This window comes from Phocoena phocoena, chromosome 19 (assembly GCF_963924675.1).
Source record: "Phocoena phocoena chromosome 19, mPhoPho1.1, whole genome shotgun sequence".
Classification (NCBI taxonomy): Eukaryota; Metazoa; Chordata; class Mammalia; order Artiodactyla; family Phocoenidae; genus Phocoena; species Phocoena phocoena.
The window spans coordinates 26,161,693-26,180,795 of NC_089237.1; the positions used below are offsets into that span (position 1 = coordinate 26,161,693).

General features: G+C 42.9%; 1 protein-coding gene across 1 annotated transcript in view; it reads left to right on the plus strand.

Moving 5' to 3' along the window:
• SYNRG (synergin gamma) overlaps window positions 1–19,103 on the plus strand; it is a 92,459-nt gene that overhangs the window by 67,785 nt on the left and 5,571 nt on the right. The window contains exons 17-20 of the mRNA XM_065896595.1: window positions 1,278–1,441; window positions 2,222–2,275; window positions 2,775–2,871; window positions 7,035–7,183. Of these exons, the coding sequence (XP_065752667.1) occupies window positions 1,278–1,441; window positions 2,222–2,275; window positions 2,775–2,871; window positions 7,035–7,183 (464 nt within the window). The remainder of the gene's footprint in view (window positions 1–1,277; window positions 1,442–2,221; window positions 2,276–2,774; window positions 2,872–7,034; window positions 7,184–19,103) is intronic.

The following is a 19,103-nucleotide window of genomic DNA, read 5'->3' on the forward strand; positions in this document are numbered from 1 at the left end:
AGAAGTTAGTCCCTGGGATAGCAGGAATAGATTTTCCAGTGTTTAAAATCAGAGTCTATGACAGATAGCTATAAAAGAAGGTTTTCCTGAGACTGAACTGAAATTAAACCAGTATCCCTCAGATAACTGCTTTTGGGGCTAAAAATAAGCATAGCACCGAGTCTGTTGTTCATTTGCTTGTTTGGGGTAGAGGTGTGCCGTGTTAAAAGACAGAGAAATGGTTTGATCCCCTTGTGGGCAAGTTAGTTCTGCTCTTGTTCGCTGGCTATGGACTATATCTTTTCATCCAGAGGCTGCAACATGGTAGCTGTGGATCTGGATCCAGCCTGACAGACCTGTTTTGATTGACCCACATGGAAGGTTTTCTAATATGTGAAGCAGCTGCAGATACATAGAAATCATGACACTTCACAATCTGGATTTCTAGCTTTTCTTTCTTCTTTTTTTTTTGTAAGCTTATTTTTTTTTAAATTATTTTTGGCTGTGCTAGGTCTTCATTGTGGCTCTCAAATTGCCGTGCACAGGCCCTAGAGTGTGCGGGCTTAGTTGCGGCATGTGGGATCTTAGTTCCCTGACCAGGGATCGAACCCGAGCCCCCTGCATTGGGAGCATGGAGTCTTAAGCACTGGACCACCAGGGAGGTCCCTCTAGCTTTTCTTGAAAAGTTGTAGCATCTGGCGGTACTAGGCCTACATTCCCACCTCTTGACAGGCAGCTGGAGCTGAGTAGCAACATCCCCCTCTGACAGCTGAGGTGTGCCCCCCCCACCCCCAGTGTCACAGTCCCCACCGCTTCCATCTCCAGCTGACCTTCTTCAGTCATTTACTTTGCTTGCCTGTCCTCTGAAGGCATTTAAGTTTGCCTCTTTTGCTTTAATCGCATCCTGACAGAAGGGCTCGTTGATTTCCATTAGATTGGGAGAGATGGAGGAAGTCGGTACAAATCCCTAACTGATGACTGGAGAAGCAACACACCTCTTATGCACTGATACTTAGAAGGACCCTTTAGCCCTCCAGACTCCAGTGATTCCGCACTTAGAATTATGGAAGAATTATGATAGATCGGAGAAGCGTAATGGAGAAAATTAAAGGCAAGGAACTCAAGCAAGAGAGAACAAATGAAAGCGTTCAACATGTAGCTTGCCAGACAGGCTGAATGAGGGGTGTGAACGTCTCCTGACACAAACATCTAAGAAAAGAGGGTCGTGTTAGCAAGGAAGAGCCTCTGGTTGCACTAAGCTGAGTAATCAGAACCTTTGTGCCATCTACCTCCCCCAGGATCGCACAAGAGGAGTCTGAGCCTTGGTGATAAAGAAATAAGCCGTTCTTCTCCTTCTCCGGCCCTGGAGCAGCCTTTCAGAGACCGCTCCAACACACTGAGCGAGAAGCCCGCCCTGCCCGTCATCCGCGACAAGTACAAAGACCTGACAGGAGAGGTGGAGGTGAGCGGGCTCCTCGTCCACAGGGGGCTGAGCCCCTGAGGGCCCTGAGAAAAAGCGCTTGCAGCTTTCACCTGGGGAATCAGGGGCAGAGCGTCACAAAGCACCAGACGTAAAGTACGTAATTACAGTGAGAGAATGGTGACGTTAGCCCCAGGTGAAAGTACCTCCCAGATGTGGCATCACTGAAAGTAGTCAGTGACCCTAAAACTGGAACTATTCCTGGGACCTCACAGGCAGGCAGGTGTTTCACGGAGTTCTTTTGAGCACGTAGACTTTATCATCTTAGTGAATGGTAAAGCATCAAAATAGAGGAGAAAGGGCAGATGTCCTGGGTCCTCTCACTGCTCCTGTTCACAGCGCCGTAGTCCCATGCTGCCTTCCTCCTCCAGCCAACACTCTTAGCGCTCCTCGTCCCTCCCTGGCACACACGCGCACACGCACACTCGGGAAGCCGTGGCGCGATACTGGCCCTTGTACTAGACACCTACCTATATGGTGAGTGCCTTTAAAGAAGCTTCCGCTGTTAGTGGAACAAATGAGGCAACATTTACAAAGGGAATCAACGAAGAAACATTTCCCTCAGATTTACAAGTCGTGTGCTTGGAAGTTACATTTATCAGGAATTAAAAATTGTCACTAGTGGGTTCAAAAAGATAAGTTGTGCTTGGACTAGAGTGATTTTCATGCACAGGAAAGTCTTCAGTACTCTGAATTGACAGAAGTAACAAATAGGATTCCAGGCTTGCTGGTTTGACCCAGTTCTTTTTATAAAATTCACAGGAGAATGAGAGATATGCATATGAATGGCAGCGGTGCCTAGGGAGTGCCCTAGAGGTGAGTCTGTCACTTTCGTGATGTTCACATGTACGGAAATGCCCCTTGCGTACATATCTTGCCTTCTGGGTTCATTTGGATAGCCTCGCAGAGCTCTGCCTCGATGGCCTTGCGCAAAGAGAAGCTGTGTGGAAAGTCACACGTCTTAAGCAAGGCTTCTTTCCCATCTATGATAGTAGACACAGCTCACTCAACTACCGTGCCCTCTTCGGTCACTGTGTTTAAGACATAACAAAACGATATCATTATCTCTGCCCAAGTTAAAATAATATTTAAGCTAAAGAACCTCTATTTTTCCTCTTCCAAAAAAAATGAAGGATTGGTTCTTCAGTGTCAAAGTTAAATTCTCAGATTTGTTTCAGCGTAGTCCTCTATATACATCAATCAGTCATGTGTTTCCACACCTCCTGGCTTTCTGTTGGGTTTTCTACTGATAGTAAATTGATTTGTAATGACTTTTCCTGATTACATAAGGTGACGTGATTTCATTTCTTTGTAGGTCATTAAGAAGGCCAATGATACCTTAAATGGAATCAGTAGTAGTTCTGTGTGCACAGAAGTGATTCAGTCAGCTCAAGGCATGGAATACTTATTAGGTATGTGCTTTTATATTTTGCTTATCCAAAATCATGACACTTTGCAGTCTTTTCAGTTGTCCCTATGTTACATAGCTTAATCTAGATCCCTCAAGCCACATATGACTTCACTAAGTAGCGTCTGCATTTGTAGAGAAGACACTTAAGTCCCAGACAGGAACAACTATTTGACTTCGGGTCTCTTTGGCCAGGTTTCCCAGTCCTTGTTATACACAGTGTGAAATTACTGGTTTATCAAAGAGTCTGAACTAGATGAGGCATTAAAATTAAATCATTGGTTTAAAAAAGAAAATTAAATCACTGGGTCTCCAGTCAATTCTTACCATGCTGTGTTGAATCACAGATTCCTTAACTTCCTGGCCACCTTCAGCTATCAGACTTGCCAGTCCAACATGAAACCTCAATCCCTGTCCATTTCAGTGGTCCTCTCCTCCCCAAGCTCAGGCTTGTCCCGTGGCCAGAGCCACATGCAGATCTTTACTCAAATGTCACCTTCTAAGTGAGGTCTTCCTGGCCTGTCTTACTCAAAGCCATGTCGTGTCTCCCCACCCTGGCACTTCCCGTCTCTTTCCCTGCTTGATTTTCTCCCTAGCCCTGTCACCTTTAATATCTTAAATGCTTTACTTACTGTTCTTATTATCTGTCTCCCTCCACTAGAACGAACCTCCAAGAAGGAAAGGATTTGGGTCCGTTTTGCTCACTGCTGGGTCTTCAGCACCTAGACTAGGGCCGGGCACATAATGGTCACTCGCAAATACTTGCTGCATGAGTGGCTGCGAAGGGATGTGAGCTCTCCTTCCTCCTGCCGCCTTGTTCTGGTTCCGCTGTCCTGCCCAGACGGGCACAATTCTGCTGCGTAAACAGTTGTTCACCGGGTAATGGGGTGCCTGTCCTTCCTTCTACTAGTTTTCTAGTGTGGAAGACCATCTGAGAAGCCCCCTCACTTGGCTTAGAGTGGACTGTGATTCCTGCCCTTCCCCTGGGGGAGGAAGGACAAGCTGTGGTGCTGTACAGAGGCTGAGCATGTACCACTGAAGACCCCCTGGGATTCTTCCAGTCCTCTCTTATAGCGGCTGGTGGAGGGGTTGGGGGGTACGTCTGGCAGCTGTCCTTAGAATGTGGAGACCTTGGCACCCTCATCCTTGCTGAAAGAATTCAGCCATAAATCAGCGACCACAGGCAAAGAACCATTCTGTGTCCTGTTAAGTGTGTAAAAGATACATGAAGCCACAGACTTTGTAGATCTTTGGGCATTCAGAGGAGTGAGATACTCCTTAATTACAGGCAGACCTCGGAGATATCACGGGTTTGGTTCCGGACCACCGCAATAAAGCATATATCTCAAAAAAGCATATATCTCAATAAAGCAAGTCACATGAGTTTCTTGGTTTCCCAGTGCATAGGAAAATGATATTTACACTATTACTGTAGTCTGTTAAGTGTGCGATAGCATCATGTCTAAAAAACAATGTACATGCCTTAACTTAAAAAGGCTTTATTGCTGAAAATGCTAACCATCACCTGAGCCTTCCGTGAGTCATAATCTTTCTGCTGGTGGGGAGGCTCTTGCCTCCATGTTGATGGCTGCTCACTGATCAGGGTGGTCGCTGAAGGCTGGGGGGTGCCGTAAGATGACGGTGAGGTTTGCTGCACTGATAGACTCTTCCTTTCATGAACCATTTCCATATACTATAAACCGCTGTTTGAAAGCATTTTGCCCACCAGAGAACTTCTTTAGTATTGGAGTCAGTCTTCTCAAAACCTGCTGCTGCTTTATCAACTAAGTTTATGTGATATCCTCGATTCTTTGTTGTCATTTTAACAGTCTTCACCGGGAGTAGAGTCCACCCCAAGAAACCACTTTTCTTTGCTCATCCATAAGAAGCAATACCTCATTGTTAAGTTTTATCATGAGATTGTAGCAATTCAGTCACATCTTCAGGCTCTACTTCTAATTCTTATTCCCTTGCTCTTCCCACCACATCTGCAGTTACTTCCTCCACGGAAGTCTTGAACCCCTCAAAGTCACCCCTGAGGGTTGGAATCAACTTCTTCCAAATTCCTGTTAATGTTGATATTGTGACCTCTTCCCGTGAATCACACATGTTCTTAATGGCATCTAGAACGGTGAATCCTTTCCAAAAGGTTTTCAATTGACTTTGCCCAGATCCATCAGAGGAGTTACCATCTGTGGCAGCTACAGCCTCACAAAATGTATTTCCTAAAGACTGAGACTTGAAAGTTGAAATTATTCCTTGATCCATGGGCTGCAGAATGGATGTTTTGTGTTTCGCAGACATGAAAACATTAATCTTGTTGTGTATCTTTATCAGAGTTCTTGGGTGACCAGGTGCAATGTCACTGAGCACTCATATTTTGAAAGGAATCTTTTTTTCTGAGCATTAGGCCTCAACAGTGGGCTTAAAATATTCAGTAAACCGTGTTGTAAACAGATGTGTGTCATCCAGGCTTTATTGTACCATTTATAGAGAGAGCACAGGCAAAGTAGATGTAGCATAATTCTTAACGGCCCTAGGATTTCTGGAATAGTAAATGAGCATTGGCTTCAACTTAAAGTCACCAGCTACATTAGCTCCTAACAAGAGAGTCTGCCTGTCCTTGGAGGCTTTGAAGCCAGGCATCGACATCTCTTCACTAGCTGCGAAAGTCCTAGATGGCATCTTCCAACAGAAAGTGGTTTCATCTACACTGAAAGTCTGTCGTTTAATGTAGCCACCTTTGTTAATTATCTGAGCTAGAGCTTCCGGATGACTTGCCGCAGCTTCTCCATCAGCACTTGCTGCTTCACCTTGCACTTTAGGTTATGCAGATGGCTTCTTTCCTTAACCTTCATGAACCAGCCTCTGATGGCTTCATACTTTTTTCTTCTGCAGCTTCCTCACCTCTCTCAGCCTCCACAGAATTGAAGAGAGTTACGGCCGTGCTCTGGATTAGGCTTTGGTTTAAGGGAATGTTGTGGCTGCTTTGATCTTCTATCCAGACCACTAAAACTTTCTCCATATCAGCAATAAGGCTGTTTTGCTTTCTTATCATTCTTATTTTCACTAGAGTAGCCCTTTTGATTTCTTTCAAGAACTTTTCCTTTGCATTCGAAAGTTGGCTAACTGTCTGGCACAAGAGGCCTAGCTCTTGGCCCATCTTGCCTTTCGACATGCCTTCCTCACTAAGCTTAATCATTTATATTTTCTGATTTGAAGTGAGAGACGTGAGACTCTTCAGTGAACACTTAGAGGCCATTGTAGGGTTATTAATTGGCCTAATTTCAATATTGTTGTGTCTCAGGGAATAGGGAGGCCTGTGGAGGAGATGGACAGGAACAGCAGGTCAGTGAGGCAGTCAGAACACATGCTTCATGGTTTGTGGTGCCCTAAAACAACTACAATAGTAACATCAGAGATCACTGATCACAGATCATCATAGCAAATATGATAATAATGGAAACGTTAGAAATATTGTGAGATTACCAAAATGTGACAGAGATGCAAAGTGAGCAAATGCTGTCAGGAAAATGGTGCTTATAGACTTGCTTGATGCACAGTTGCCCCAAACCTTCGATTTGTAAAAAACGTGTATCTGGAAAGCACAACAAAGTGAAGTGCAATAAAGCGAGGTGTGCCTGTGTAGTGATACTGATATTCCGATTCTTTGAAACTGTTAATATTCCTATTTTCAGTGAGTTTAATGGTATTTCCCAAATTCAAACAAATGGACTCATAAAGAAGCCAGAAAAAAATAGCTAATACTTAGTTAATGCCTACTGTTCTCAGCCTTTTACAGTATTAACCCATTTAATCCCTTAATTCAACCATCCTTTGAGGAGGTACTACTATTATCCCAATTTTACAGATGAGGAAACTGAAGCACAGAGAGGTTATGCAACCTGCCTGAGGTTGCACAGCTAGTTAAGTGGCAGAGTTGGGACTTGAATCCAAGCAGTGTAGCTCTAGAGTCTGTGCTCTTACCAATGAGTTTATACTGCAGCATTAAGAGTTGGTTGGTCCCAAAGAATAGTAAGTTCATGTCTGTCCAGATACAGTCCCAGTTTCCACCTAGAGTATCAGCCAGCAGTGAGGCTGTTGTGTCTTGCTCAACTCTTTCTGTACGCTTCCAGCACCTAACTCTGTCCTCTCTCACCCTGTCAGGTGTTGTTGAGGTGTACAGGGTAACCAAACGTGTGGAGCTGGGGATAAAAGCCACTGCAGTGTGCAGTGAGAAACTCCAGCAGTTGCTGAAGGACATCGATAAAGTATGGAATAACCTAATTGGCTTCATGTCACTTGCCACACTCACGGTAAGACCACTAGACAATTTAGCAGTTGCTTTCCTTCTAGAAACCTAAGCTGTAAAGCTGAGTGTATGTTCCTATGATGGCACTTATTGGAGGATGAAGGTGCCTACTGTATCAAGCTATGTTAAAGGAAGGAGATAACAGTTGTTCCATTAGTTGAATAGTACCATGTTGGCTTCTGGATAGCTCCCAGGACCGTTGTACCTAAATAAAATGAGAGTGTAGGAAAATGTTCTCTATCTACATCCTTCTTAAGTCACATATGTGTATGCATGTTTTGCAAAGCACTCGTTTGAGTTTCTCCCTTTGCATTTCTAGTTATTTCTGTCCCCATTTGTGTCCTCCTAAAAAAACGTACCATGAAAACACTAATTCAGAAATATACATGCACCCCAATGTTCATAGCAGCACTATTTACAATAGTGAAGACATGGAAGCAACCTAAATGCCCATCAACAGAGGAACGGATAAAGAAGATGGAATACTACTCAGCCATAAAACAGAATGAAATTTTGCCCTTTGCAACAACATGGATGGACTTGGAGGATATTATACTTAGTGAACTAAGAGAAAGGCAAACACTGTGTGATATCATTTATATGTGGAATCCAAAAAATAATACAACAAACTAGTGAATATAACAGAAAAGACACAGACTCGGGACTTCCCTGGTGGTGCAGTGGTTAAGACTCCACACTCCCAATGCAGGAGGCCTGGGATTTGATCCCTGGTCAGAGAACTAGATCCCACACGCATGCTGCAACTAAGGAGCCCGCCTGCTGCAACTAAGACCCGGCACAACCAAATAAATATTTTTAAAAAAAGAAGCAGCAGCAGCAGACTCACAGATACAGAGAACAAACTAAACTAGTGGTTACCAGTGGGGAGAGGGAAGTGGGGAGGGGCGAAGTAGGGGTAGGGGAGTAAAAGGTACAGATTACTATGTATAAAATAAGCTACAAGGATATATTGTACAACATAGGTAATATAACCAATATTTTATAATAGCTATAAATGGAGTGTAACCTTTTGAAATTGTGAATCACTGTTACATACCTGAAACTAATATATTCTACATCAACTATACTTCAAAAACAATTTTTTTTTAAACCTAAGTGAAACAAACAAAAGACTGGATGATACATCTTGTTGCTGTCCTGTGGTTCATTTAGCCGGTTTACTTTCTTAGGGTCTTGGATTGTTTTCATTGTTTTCCTGTTATGAATAGTTTTACTCTGAATACCATTAAACAAATGACTGTTTCCCTTTTTGGGGATATAGTTTCTCCAAGTGGACTGAAGAGGTCAGAGTGCATGGCTGCACATTGTACGCGCATGCCTGCATATAGCTGTCGTTGCATGTGTTATATGGATTTACAGGGAGCTTAGGGGCTAGTTGACAGTGCTGTCAGCAATACGTAAGTATACATTTCTTTACATTGTGTTCTAGCTTTGCCAATTTCTTACGTTAACAAGTGTGTAAACGATTTCATAAAAGTGTTTTTTAATTTCTTTCATTTCCTGAGGGGCTAGCCAGTGTCTCAAATGATAATTTACCATTTTTATTTCCTTTGTGTATAAACCGATCATCTATCTCTTTTGACCATTTGACCATATAGTCAATGAAATATTGTACTGACCATACATATTTCATACTTGTAATAGACTTATTCACACACGTGTGTGTGCGTATAAGATTACATCAGTTATTTTTTTCCTCTTCTATTTCTTCCCCTTTTTATTTTTAAAAAATTTTTTATTATTATTTATTTTTGGCCATTTTGGATCTTCGTTGCTGTGCGTGGGCTTTCTCTAGCTGCGGCGAGCGGGAGCTACTCTTTGTTGCGGTGCGTGGGCTTCTCATTGCGGTGGCTTCCCTTGTTGCTGAGCACGGGCTCTATGCGCGCGGGCTTCAGTAGTTGTGGCTGGCGGGCTCTAGAGCGCAGGCTCAGTAGTTGTGGTGCACAGGCTTAGTTGCTTCGCTGCATGTGGGATCTTCCTGGACCCGGGATCGAACCCATGCCCCCTGCATTGGCAGGCGGATTCTTAACCACTGCGCCACCAGGGAAGTCCTCGTCCCCTTTTTAAAATATTTCATGGGGCAAAACTATTTTATTTTTATATATTCATACTTATTCAGTTTGTCTGTGATAATATCCTTTATTTCACAGTTTATCTTCCTTCCACAGCTGGAATAAATATGCTGTTCCATTTTCTTTCTTCTTTTCCTTACATTTTACCATGTGCCCCGTCTGAAAGAGCAGCCAGTTCTCATTGCGCTGCACTGATGGTCAGGAGGACTCCCGGCTCTCCCAGTAACCTGTCTTCAACGGCAAGCACATCCTCTCTCCATTGTTATGTTGCTTCTGGCTTGTACTATTAAGTTCTTAAAGCATTTGAATCATTTCCCAAATCTCTTATTTTGTTTTCTTTGGCCATTTTTCAATTTATAACCTAATTATTTTTTTAAAATACTGTGTGGCCAATACAATAAGAAATGAAGTTATAAATATTTGAAAAGAAGAGATAAAATTATGTTCATTGGGTGATAAATACTTATATAAAACTGAATTCAAGAGGTTAAATTTAACAAGTTTGGCAAAAACTCATAGCATTCTTTTTTTTTTTTTAAAGACTTTTTTTTATGCGGATCATTTTTAAAGTCTTTATTGAGTTTGTTACAATATTGCTTCTGTTTTATGTTTTGGGTTTTTTGGCCGCGAGACATGTGGGATCTTAGTTCCCCAGCCAGGGATCAAACCTGCGCCCTCTGCATTGGTAGCACGGAGTCTTAACCACTGGACTGCCAGCGAAGCCCCTACTGGTTCATTTTTTTATCCACTATCAATTCGTTCTGCACACCACTCTCAGATGCCTTTTTCTAAAATGCTAATCTGTGTCATTTACACCCCATTTAAAATCCTGCAGTGACTCTCCGTGGTCTTCAGAGTCAAGTTTAAACTCCTTAGCTCAGTGAGTAAGGTCTTTTCCATCACTTGGGCTGCCCTGGCCTCTCTCTCTCTGTTAGACTGCTGTCCCCTCTGGACTTTGCATCATTTGTCCCAGAATTCATTCCAAGAGGCCTTCAGTCTGCATTAGATGCCCTTTCTGTGTGTGTCCATAGCACATTCTGTCAGGGCACTTACCACGCTTCTTGATAATTGTGTTTGCTTGTTTCTTGCCCACTAGCTTCTCAGCTCCTTAAAAGCAGGACTGTGTCCTTTATTTATTTTTTTAATTGAAGTATAGTTGATTTACAATATTATGTTAGTTTCAGGTGTATAGCGTAATGATCTGGATTTTTTTGTTTCTTTGCAGATTATATTCCACTATAGGTTATTGCAAGATATTGAATATAGTTCCCTGTGCTGTACAGTAAATCCTTGTTGCTTATCTGTTTTATGTGTAGTAGTTTGTATCTGTTAGTCTCATACTCCTAATTTGTCCCTCCGCCTTCCCCCTTCCTTTTGGTGGCCATAAGTTAGTTTTCTATGTCTGTGAGTCTATTTTTTATATACATTCATTTGTATTTTTTAGATTCCACATGTTAAGTGATATCCTATAGTGTATGTCCTTTTTTCCCTTGTGTTCTAACACAGTGTTTGGTGGGACTTTGTACCTTTTGTTTTATACTTTTTTGAACTTTCCAGTTTTTTTCAAGCAAGATAAGCATTTTTGTACCTCATTATTTTAATAACTGGTTTAAATTTTTTAAATAAATGGATAAGGAAAATAAAATGAAACTAGGGAAATAAGTTAAAGTCAGGTATGAAGTGTACAGTAATATGTGCTTTTTTTTTTTTTTTTTTGGCCTTGAGGCATGCAGGATCTTAGCTCCCGATCAGGGATTGAACCCACCCTTGGCAGTGAAAGCCTAGGGTCCTAACCACGGGACCACCAGGGAATTCCCCAAAAATGTGTGCTTTAAAAGTGCTGGCATTTGCTAGCGGTGAGCTGTACAGTTGACCCTTTCTAGGCACTGATGTAAAGAAGACGTGATCAGTTCCATGATTCACCGTGTTTACAACATAAAAATAAACCCTCTACTCAGGAAGCATAATTATTCCGGTACTCAGAAAGAAACTTCTTTTGTGGGTTCTCATAAAGAAGAAACTAACGTAATCTACATTGTCTTCAAAAATATCCTTTCAGTAAAGAAAGCAGCAGGTTTCGTTGAGTAGTTTCTTAGGAAATCTCTCCGTAGAGATTGAATGGCATAGCTCCAAGTACAGATTAGTGGAAATCCTTCCAAGCGGGAAAAAAATAGATGAAATGGTAAACGAGAAAAAACGTGTGGCAGCGCATACTGACAGTGACCGCAAGTCTTTGCTCTGTAAAGAAAACATATAAATTACTGAGAACTGTACCAGCTTCCAGTAAAATCGGAACCAAAACATGAAGTGATTCATAGAGGAGGCACAGCTAAGCAGTAAACATTGATTCAAATTAAGACAAGATCTCAGTTTTTACCTCCTAATAAACCCAGTATGGGGTTTGGTTTATTTATTTGAATGCTGATCGTGTTGATGTGGTAAAATTGGACTACTTCTTAGGGAATTTATTAGGAATTCATTGATTAGGAAATTTTTTTTTTTTTTTTTTTTTGCGGTACGCGGGCCTCCCACCGCTGCGGCCTCTCCCGTTGCGGAGTACAGGCTCCAGACGCGCAGGCTCAGCGGCCTTGGCTCACGGGCCCAGCCGCTCCGCGGCACGCGGGACCTTCCCGGACCGGGGCACGAACCCGTGTCCCCTGCATCGGCAGGCGGACTCCCAACAACTGCGCCACCAGGGAAGCCCTGATTAGGAAATTGGTACCACCCTATGGGAAAGGTGTCTGGCAACATGCTTTCCCTTCCACCTGTGAACTCGTTTTGTTCATTTTCTGTCTGGCCAGGCACCGTGTAAATACCCGGTAAGTGCTGAATGAATGAAAGGACTTGAAAACATTCAGAGCAGTTGACTTGGTAATTCCACTTCTCGGAAAACTGCCTAAGGCAAGAGTTCTACGTACAAACTCACAAAAAGAAGCAAGTTAAATGCACAAGTTGTTCTCTGTAAAAGTGAAAAATTGAAAATAACCTAAAAGCCCAAATCTGGAGAATTAGTTGTGTGACTCTTCATACTAGGATGTTAGGCCACCATTTTTTAAAGAAGCATAAAGTTTGAAATAACACGGAACAATTACTACAGGGCTAGAAGGAAATATGCCAGAATAGTGATAGGGTTGTGTTTGGGTGATAAAACCCTGGTGTTTTTAAAAAATACTTCCTAACTCCAGCTACGCATGAAGTTGGTTGGCTGGTAATGTACGTGGCGTGCCTGTGAGGCTGTGGGATGGAGAGGGACATGTTACCAGGTGTGTCCCCTTTGCATTGTTAGCATCGCAGTTCATCACAGCCTCTCGGTCTCACAAAGGTCTCACCTTTAGGAATCTAGAGATCAGTGTGGGTCTGGGTCTCTCCTAATTCACCCACCTTCTGCTCCTAACCCTGTGCTGATATGACCACATTAAGCCTAAATATCGGCATCATCATTAGCCAACCTTTACTGGTGATTACTGTGTGCTAGACCCTATTCATAACTCTTTACATAGATATAATTAATACAGCAGTCTTGAGGGTAGATACTGTTATTCTCCCCCTTTCTTACAGATGAAGAAACTCAGGCACAGAGATATTGGTGAGACCTGGACTCAGTCTGAAAGTCCTAAGTCTCCTTTTTCAACCACTATATTCTGCTGCCTCCTTGAAATGGGCAAGTTGGATGGGTAAAAGCAGAAAGGCAAAAGCCTTTTGGGGAAGAGTGGGTTATTATTTCGCATCAAGGTTAATGAGATGAAACACCAGGAGTCTATCTTGGCAGCAACTTGCTGTAAACAGTCAAGTTCTTTTCTGTACACTTTTTCCCCTGTTCGTATCCCAGGATTATAGAGTAGCTTAAAAGAGTCCCCCTTGCCACTTAGATTTTAAGTTTCTTTGTTCTGGTGACAGGCAGTTTCTTCTTGTAACTAACATTTTGAAAACTAGACTTCTAGACAAACCCACCTCTTCTGGTGCTATTAGAAAAAGATGGCTGTGGGAATTCCCTGGTGGTCCAGTGGTTAGGACTCGGCGCTTTCACTGCCGAGGGCCCAGGTTCAATCCCTGATCGGGGAACTAAGGTGTCACAAGCTGCCCAGCAGGGCCAGAAAAAAAAAGAAAAAGAAAAAGATGGCTGTGGTTGCAAAGCATCTTTCTTTGCCGTGAACTCTTTAAAGAAAAGGTATCACAAAAGACCAAGTGTGTTAACCAGGTTCATTATGTATTAGTCCTTTTCAGTTTGGAGCAAAGGATATTTGGGGAGAATCTTGGCCTGGATTACTGCTTTAAGGGAGCTGCTGTCAGTGGGTGAAATGGAAGTCAGTTTCATCCTGGTACATCTTGCTCATGAGAAAGGCTTGCCTTCTTGACTCTGCCCCTCCAGACCTTTCTTTTCTTTTTTCTTTTTCTGTAAAATATATATACAGTAAAATGCAAAAATCTTAGTTATACCACTCAATGTTTTTTTACATATGCATACCTCATATAACCCATACCCCTATCAAGATACAGAATAGCCCATCATCCCAGAAGCTTTCCTTATGCTCCTCTGTTGTCATCACCCCACTCAGAGATAAGTCATGTTCTGGTTTTTTACACTAAGGATTAGTTTCGTTCAGACCTTTTTAAAGAAGCCATAGAATTTGGTTTTGTGATTTCAAGGGAAGCCTGTTGGGCTTGGTCACACATCTAACTTAGGAGTGTTGCCCTCTCACTTACGGTGGTTCTAAATCCCTCCACATGGCAAAATAGGAGGTAAGTGGGAAGAGTGGACAGGCATTCTTGCCCTCTCCTTCAAACTCCCATTAGGAACATCCATTTCTAGCATCCATGTCTAGATGCTAGAGTGATTTTTACCTGACAGTTTTTAGGCACCAGGGAAGGGCAGGTATCTGCCGCTGGACAACACAGGAATGCGTTGCACGTTGTACGTGACCGCCGCGGAGTCTTTGTTTCTCCAATTACCCATGCTATTCCAGTTATAGTTGCTTTTTTCACCAGGTTAGCTGTGACAGAAAAATAATCATTCTTTACTCAGGTATTTTTCCTGATTATACCATGGCATTTCCTCTTGATAACTAGTAGGTCCTCGGTCTATAAAACTTACTTGAACTGGGCTTCCCTGGTGGCGCAGTGGTTGGGAGTCTGCCTGCCGATGCAGGGATCACGGGTTCATGCCCCGGTCCGGGAAGATCCCACATGCCGCAGAGCAGCTGGACCCGTGAGCCATGGCCGCTGAGCCTGCGCGTCCGGAGCCTGTGCTCCGCAACGGGAGAGGCCACAACAGTGAGAGGCCCGCGTACTGGGAAAAAAAAAAAAAAAAAAGACTCGTTTCTTCCAACAGAGACTCCATGAAACTATTCCCATCAAAAGGAGGCTGCATTTATTTTCTCCAGTGAAAAGGTTCCAGGATGCAGCTTGGGCTAAGGAAAGCAGAGTACACAGTCTTAACCTCCAAATTGTGGCTCCTTAATATTTCTTTAGGCTGGAAGTGATACTAGCAAACATTTCCCTTTCCCTTTCATGCTCCCTTTATTCATGGACTAAAACTCCCTCTTGTGGCAAAAGCCTGTCTCCTCTGGGCACAGGTTGAAGGAACTTTTTTCTCAAGAGATAAAAAGCCCTTATTTTAGTGAGATGAGTGAATTGTTATCTTAAAGTTTTGTCTCATGCTTGTGGATTGAATTGAAGTTCAGTAGCTTGGTAACCAAGACTTAGTCCTGAAAAACAAGACTAATCCATTTTTGCCGTATAAAATCTACGAGAAGAGACAGGACTGTTATTCTCCTGACCTGTGGTCAACTGAAAATCACCCTGGCTCTGTGATTCCACTATTACTCTCAGTATAATAAAATTCTTCTGTACTTCCTTTTGATGTAAAATAAGCAGTGAATTTCAGAGTACTTACTTCCCATTGCTGTGGCATGTCAGGAGAACAGTCATGTTTTGTTTGTTTGTTTTGTTTGTTTGTTTGTTTGTTTATTTTTGCCTGCGTTGGGTCTTCATTGCTGCACGCAGGCTTTCTCTAGTTGCAGTGAGCGGGGGCTACTCTTTGTTGCGGTGTGCGGGCTTCTCATTGCAGTGGCTTCTCTTGTTGCGGAGCACGGGCTCTAGGCGCGTGGGCTTCAGTAGTTGTGGCATGAGGGCTCAGCAGTTGTGGCTCACGGGCTCTAGAGTGCAGGCTCAGTAGTTGTGGCGCACGGGCTTAGTTGCTCCGCGGCACTTGGGATCTTCCCGGACCAGGGCTCAAACCCGTGTCCCCTGCATTGGCAGGCCGACTCTTAACCACTGCGCCACCCGGAAAGCCCCAGAACAGTTTGTTTGTTAGTAATGATAGCATTTTTGTCATCTTGCCAGTCTGCACAGTGTTTTAGAGACAGAATCTTAAATCATGTCTCTGCACAGCTATCTTCAGTTGGCAGAAGGTGGATTTGGTAGACAGAATAACACCTCCCCACCCCCCTAAAATGTCCACGTCCTAATCCCTAGAACCTGTGAATGTTTTACCTTATGTGGTAAAAGGGACTTTGCAGATGTGATTAAGTTAAGGGTCTTTGGATGGGAAACTTATCCTGGATTATCTGGGTGGGCCCAGAGGCAGGACAAGGGTCCTTGTAAGAGGATGGCAGGAGAATAAGAATGAGAATAAGCAATGTGACAGTCGAAGCAGAGAGAGAGATTGGCAGATGCTACGCTATTGCTTTTGAAGATGGAACCGTGGTCCACAGAGGGTGCAGGCAGTCTCTAGAAACTAGAAAAGGCAAAGAGGCAGATTCTCCCCTAGAGCTTGGATAAGGAGGAATACAGTGTTGCCAACCCACTTCAGACTTCTGACCCCCAGAAGTGGAAGAGAATAAATTTATGTTGTTTTAAGTCACTAAATTTATGCTAATTTGTTATAGTAGCAGTAGGAAAAATTACCAGAAAAAAAAAACCCATTGTAACCAAAATCAAAGGTGTGGAATTGCTTGTGGAACCTGTGTCTAGATCACTCTTTGTATCAGTCAAATTAAGTTCTGCAGCGGTAACAAGCAACACCTCCCAGCTCCGGTTCTTAGCAATGTGAAACAACAGAGTTTTATTCCTAGCTCCTGTTCCATCTCAAGTTGGAGGGACTCTATGCCATGTCCTCCTTACTCCGGGATCTGGGTTGATAGAGCCAACACCGAGTGGAACATAGTTGGTCACTATGGGAGTATCAAGGGAACATGACAAATAGCACATTGGTCTTGCTTCCTTCCAGAAGTGACCATATTACTTATACTCACAGTCTGTTAACATCGTGGCAAGTTACACGACTGTGCCTAATTTAGAGGACAGGGAAGGCCCATCCTACATTTGTCCGGAAGAAGGAGAATAAGTCTACTGGTAACACTAAAATACTACCAAACTCTTCTTCCTTAATAATGATTTTCTTGAATACCATTTTAGTAGTTTATTACTGGCTAAAGATTCAGGATTATATATCCCGGTCTGACTCTGGGACTTGTCAGTGTATGCAGGTCATGTCTAATATAGCTGGGTTTTTAATCTTTACTAAATGCGTGACATACTTGGCAGTTAAAGTAGGTGATACACAATTTAAGGTGCCTGTAGAGGGCATACCTCCTTATAGAATTAGGGCCATTTGATTGGTGTCACACTGTGTACTACAATAATCTCCCTGCTAATAGATGTGTATTTATAAAGGTTAATTTTATCATTTGAAAGATTAATTTGACTATAGGGTAATTTATGCAGAGCCTTATGATTTTCAGTGGAGATGACCTTTTCATTGGCTTCTTTTATTCCTTTGGTGAACAGGTATTAAAAGGGCTTTCATTAACTTGGATTTGATTTCAAGATTCAGAGTTTCCCCGGGTTCTAATTATTTCTCAGTTAGTCCTCATTCAGTAACATGATAAATGTCTATAATGTAGATTATAGACATACTACTATGTTTTTAACCTCTTCAAAAAGCTTGTTAGATTTTGTCAAAGTGAATAATTGTGATGATCATTTAGAGTATTTTCTCCTTTCCAGAGCCCTTTTTATGTATCTGTGAGGGTCCTAACACCAATTGAAGGAGGGAGGGAGGTAGGGCAAGTGAAATTGTTACTGTTTTACAAAGGACAGAATTGGACAGCAGACAGATGATAATTCCACCTGCTTCTAGGTTTGACCAAATTGGCCGTGATTACACTAAAAAACAAACAAATTATCCTCTGGCTTGGCTAAGGCCATGTAGGTTCACACAGTTGAAACTTCCACCTCCCTTTTTCTTCTTTGAGAACTGTGTATCCTTCCTTCCTTAAGGGTAATCCGAATGGATTCAGCTCAGGTTAGTTTAAGAGAGGTTTATGGAACCTAGCACATGGTTTACTATTTCAAATTAGAAATGGATGGGGAGGGACTTCCCTGGTGGTCCAGCGGCTGAGACTCCACGCTCCCAATGTAGGGGGCCCGGGTTCGATCCCTGGTGAGGGAACTATATCGCATATGCATGCTGCAACTAAGAGTTCGCATGCCGCAACAACGATCCTGAGTGCCGCAACTAAGATCCAACGCAGCCAAATAAATAAATAAATATTTTTAAAAGATACTTATTTCGGGCTTCCCTGGTGGCGCAGTGGTTGAGAATCTGCCTGCCAATGCAGGGGACACGGGTTCGAGCCCTGGTCTGGGAAGATCCCACATGCCACGGAGCAACTGGGCCCGTGAGCCACAATTACTGAGCCTGCGCGTCTGGAGCCTGTGCTCCGCAACGAGAGGCCGCGATAGTGAGAGGCCCGCGCACCGCGATGAAGAGTGGCCCCAGCTTGCCACAACTAGAGAAAGCCCATGCACAGAAACGAAGACCCAACACAGCCATAAAAAAAAAAAAAAAAAAAAAAAAGATACTTATTTCATATTAAAAAGAAATGGTTGGAGAAATATCATATATAATCTACACATTTTTCTAGGGAGAAGAATACAGTTTTGCAAATACAAAGACAGTATAGTAACTTCTCAGTGGTTCAGCCTAAAGTAACTGTAGAACTTGTAGCTGTTATTTTATTGTCCAATTTGCCATCATCCTGGTCACCTCAGTATTCATGAGGAAAAACCAGCCAACACGCCAGGCTCCCAGATCCTTGATTCTCTGGACTACAAGCCCCTTGTCTCTGTTTCACTTAAGCCACCCACTTGCATGATTACACTGGACGGTGTTATCACATCACACTGCAGAGCCTGGGCAATCTTAAACTCAGACATCTTTCTGAGCTCAACTTGGTAACTCTAGAACTTTCTCACACTTGACTTGCTCTGCTCTTGTTTTTGGTTCTCAAGACAGGACAATGGACCCTTTTACTTTGTTCCTATCGACTCCCTTCCATCTTCACTTCCTTTCCCACCTGCTTTGTCCTTAGTGTTTGAGGTTATTGATGTCTGTCATAGGACAACCAGCTGTCCCGGTTTGCTCAGAACCGAGGGGTGTCCTCAGAGCTAAAATGGCAACAGTCTGGCACAGATCAGGAAGTTGGTCACCCTAGTCCATTGTATCCATATGTGGAAATACTATATGACGGTGTTGCATGCATCTCTTCCCAACCCCATGTTCAGTGACATCACACTGGTAGCTCGAAATCGACCATAGGGGGGGCATTTATACCATGGAAATAAGCAAATGCTTCAAATCAGGGCTTGACTTGTTTTGTTGATTGTCTAGACTTAAGGTGATAGAGAAAATGTTAATAATGTAGATTAAACTTAAAAGTATGCTGTGTCTGTAGCCATTATGTTGTGAGTAGAACCAAAAGTTGAGGAAAGATTCTCCAGTATTCAAGAACTATTATCTGTTTCAGCAAAGAAGTCACTCATATATTT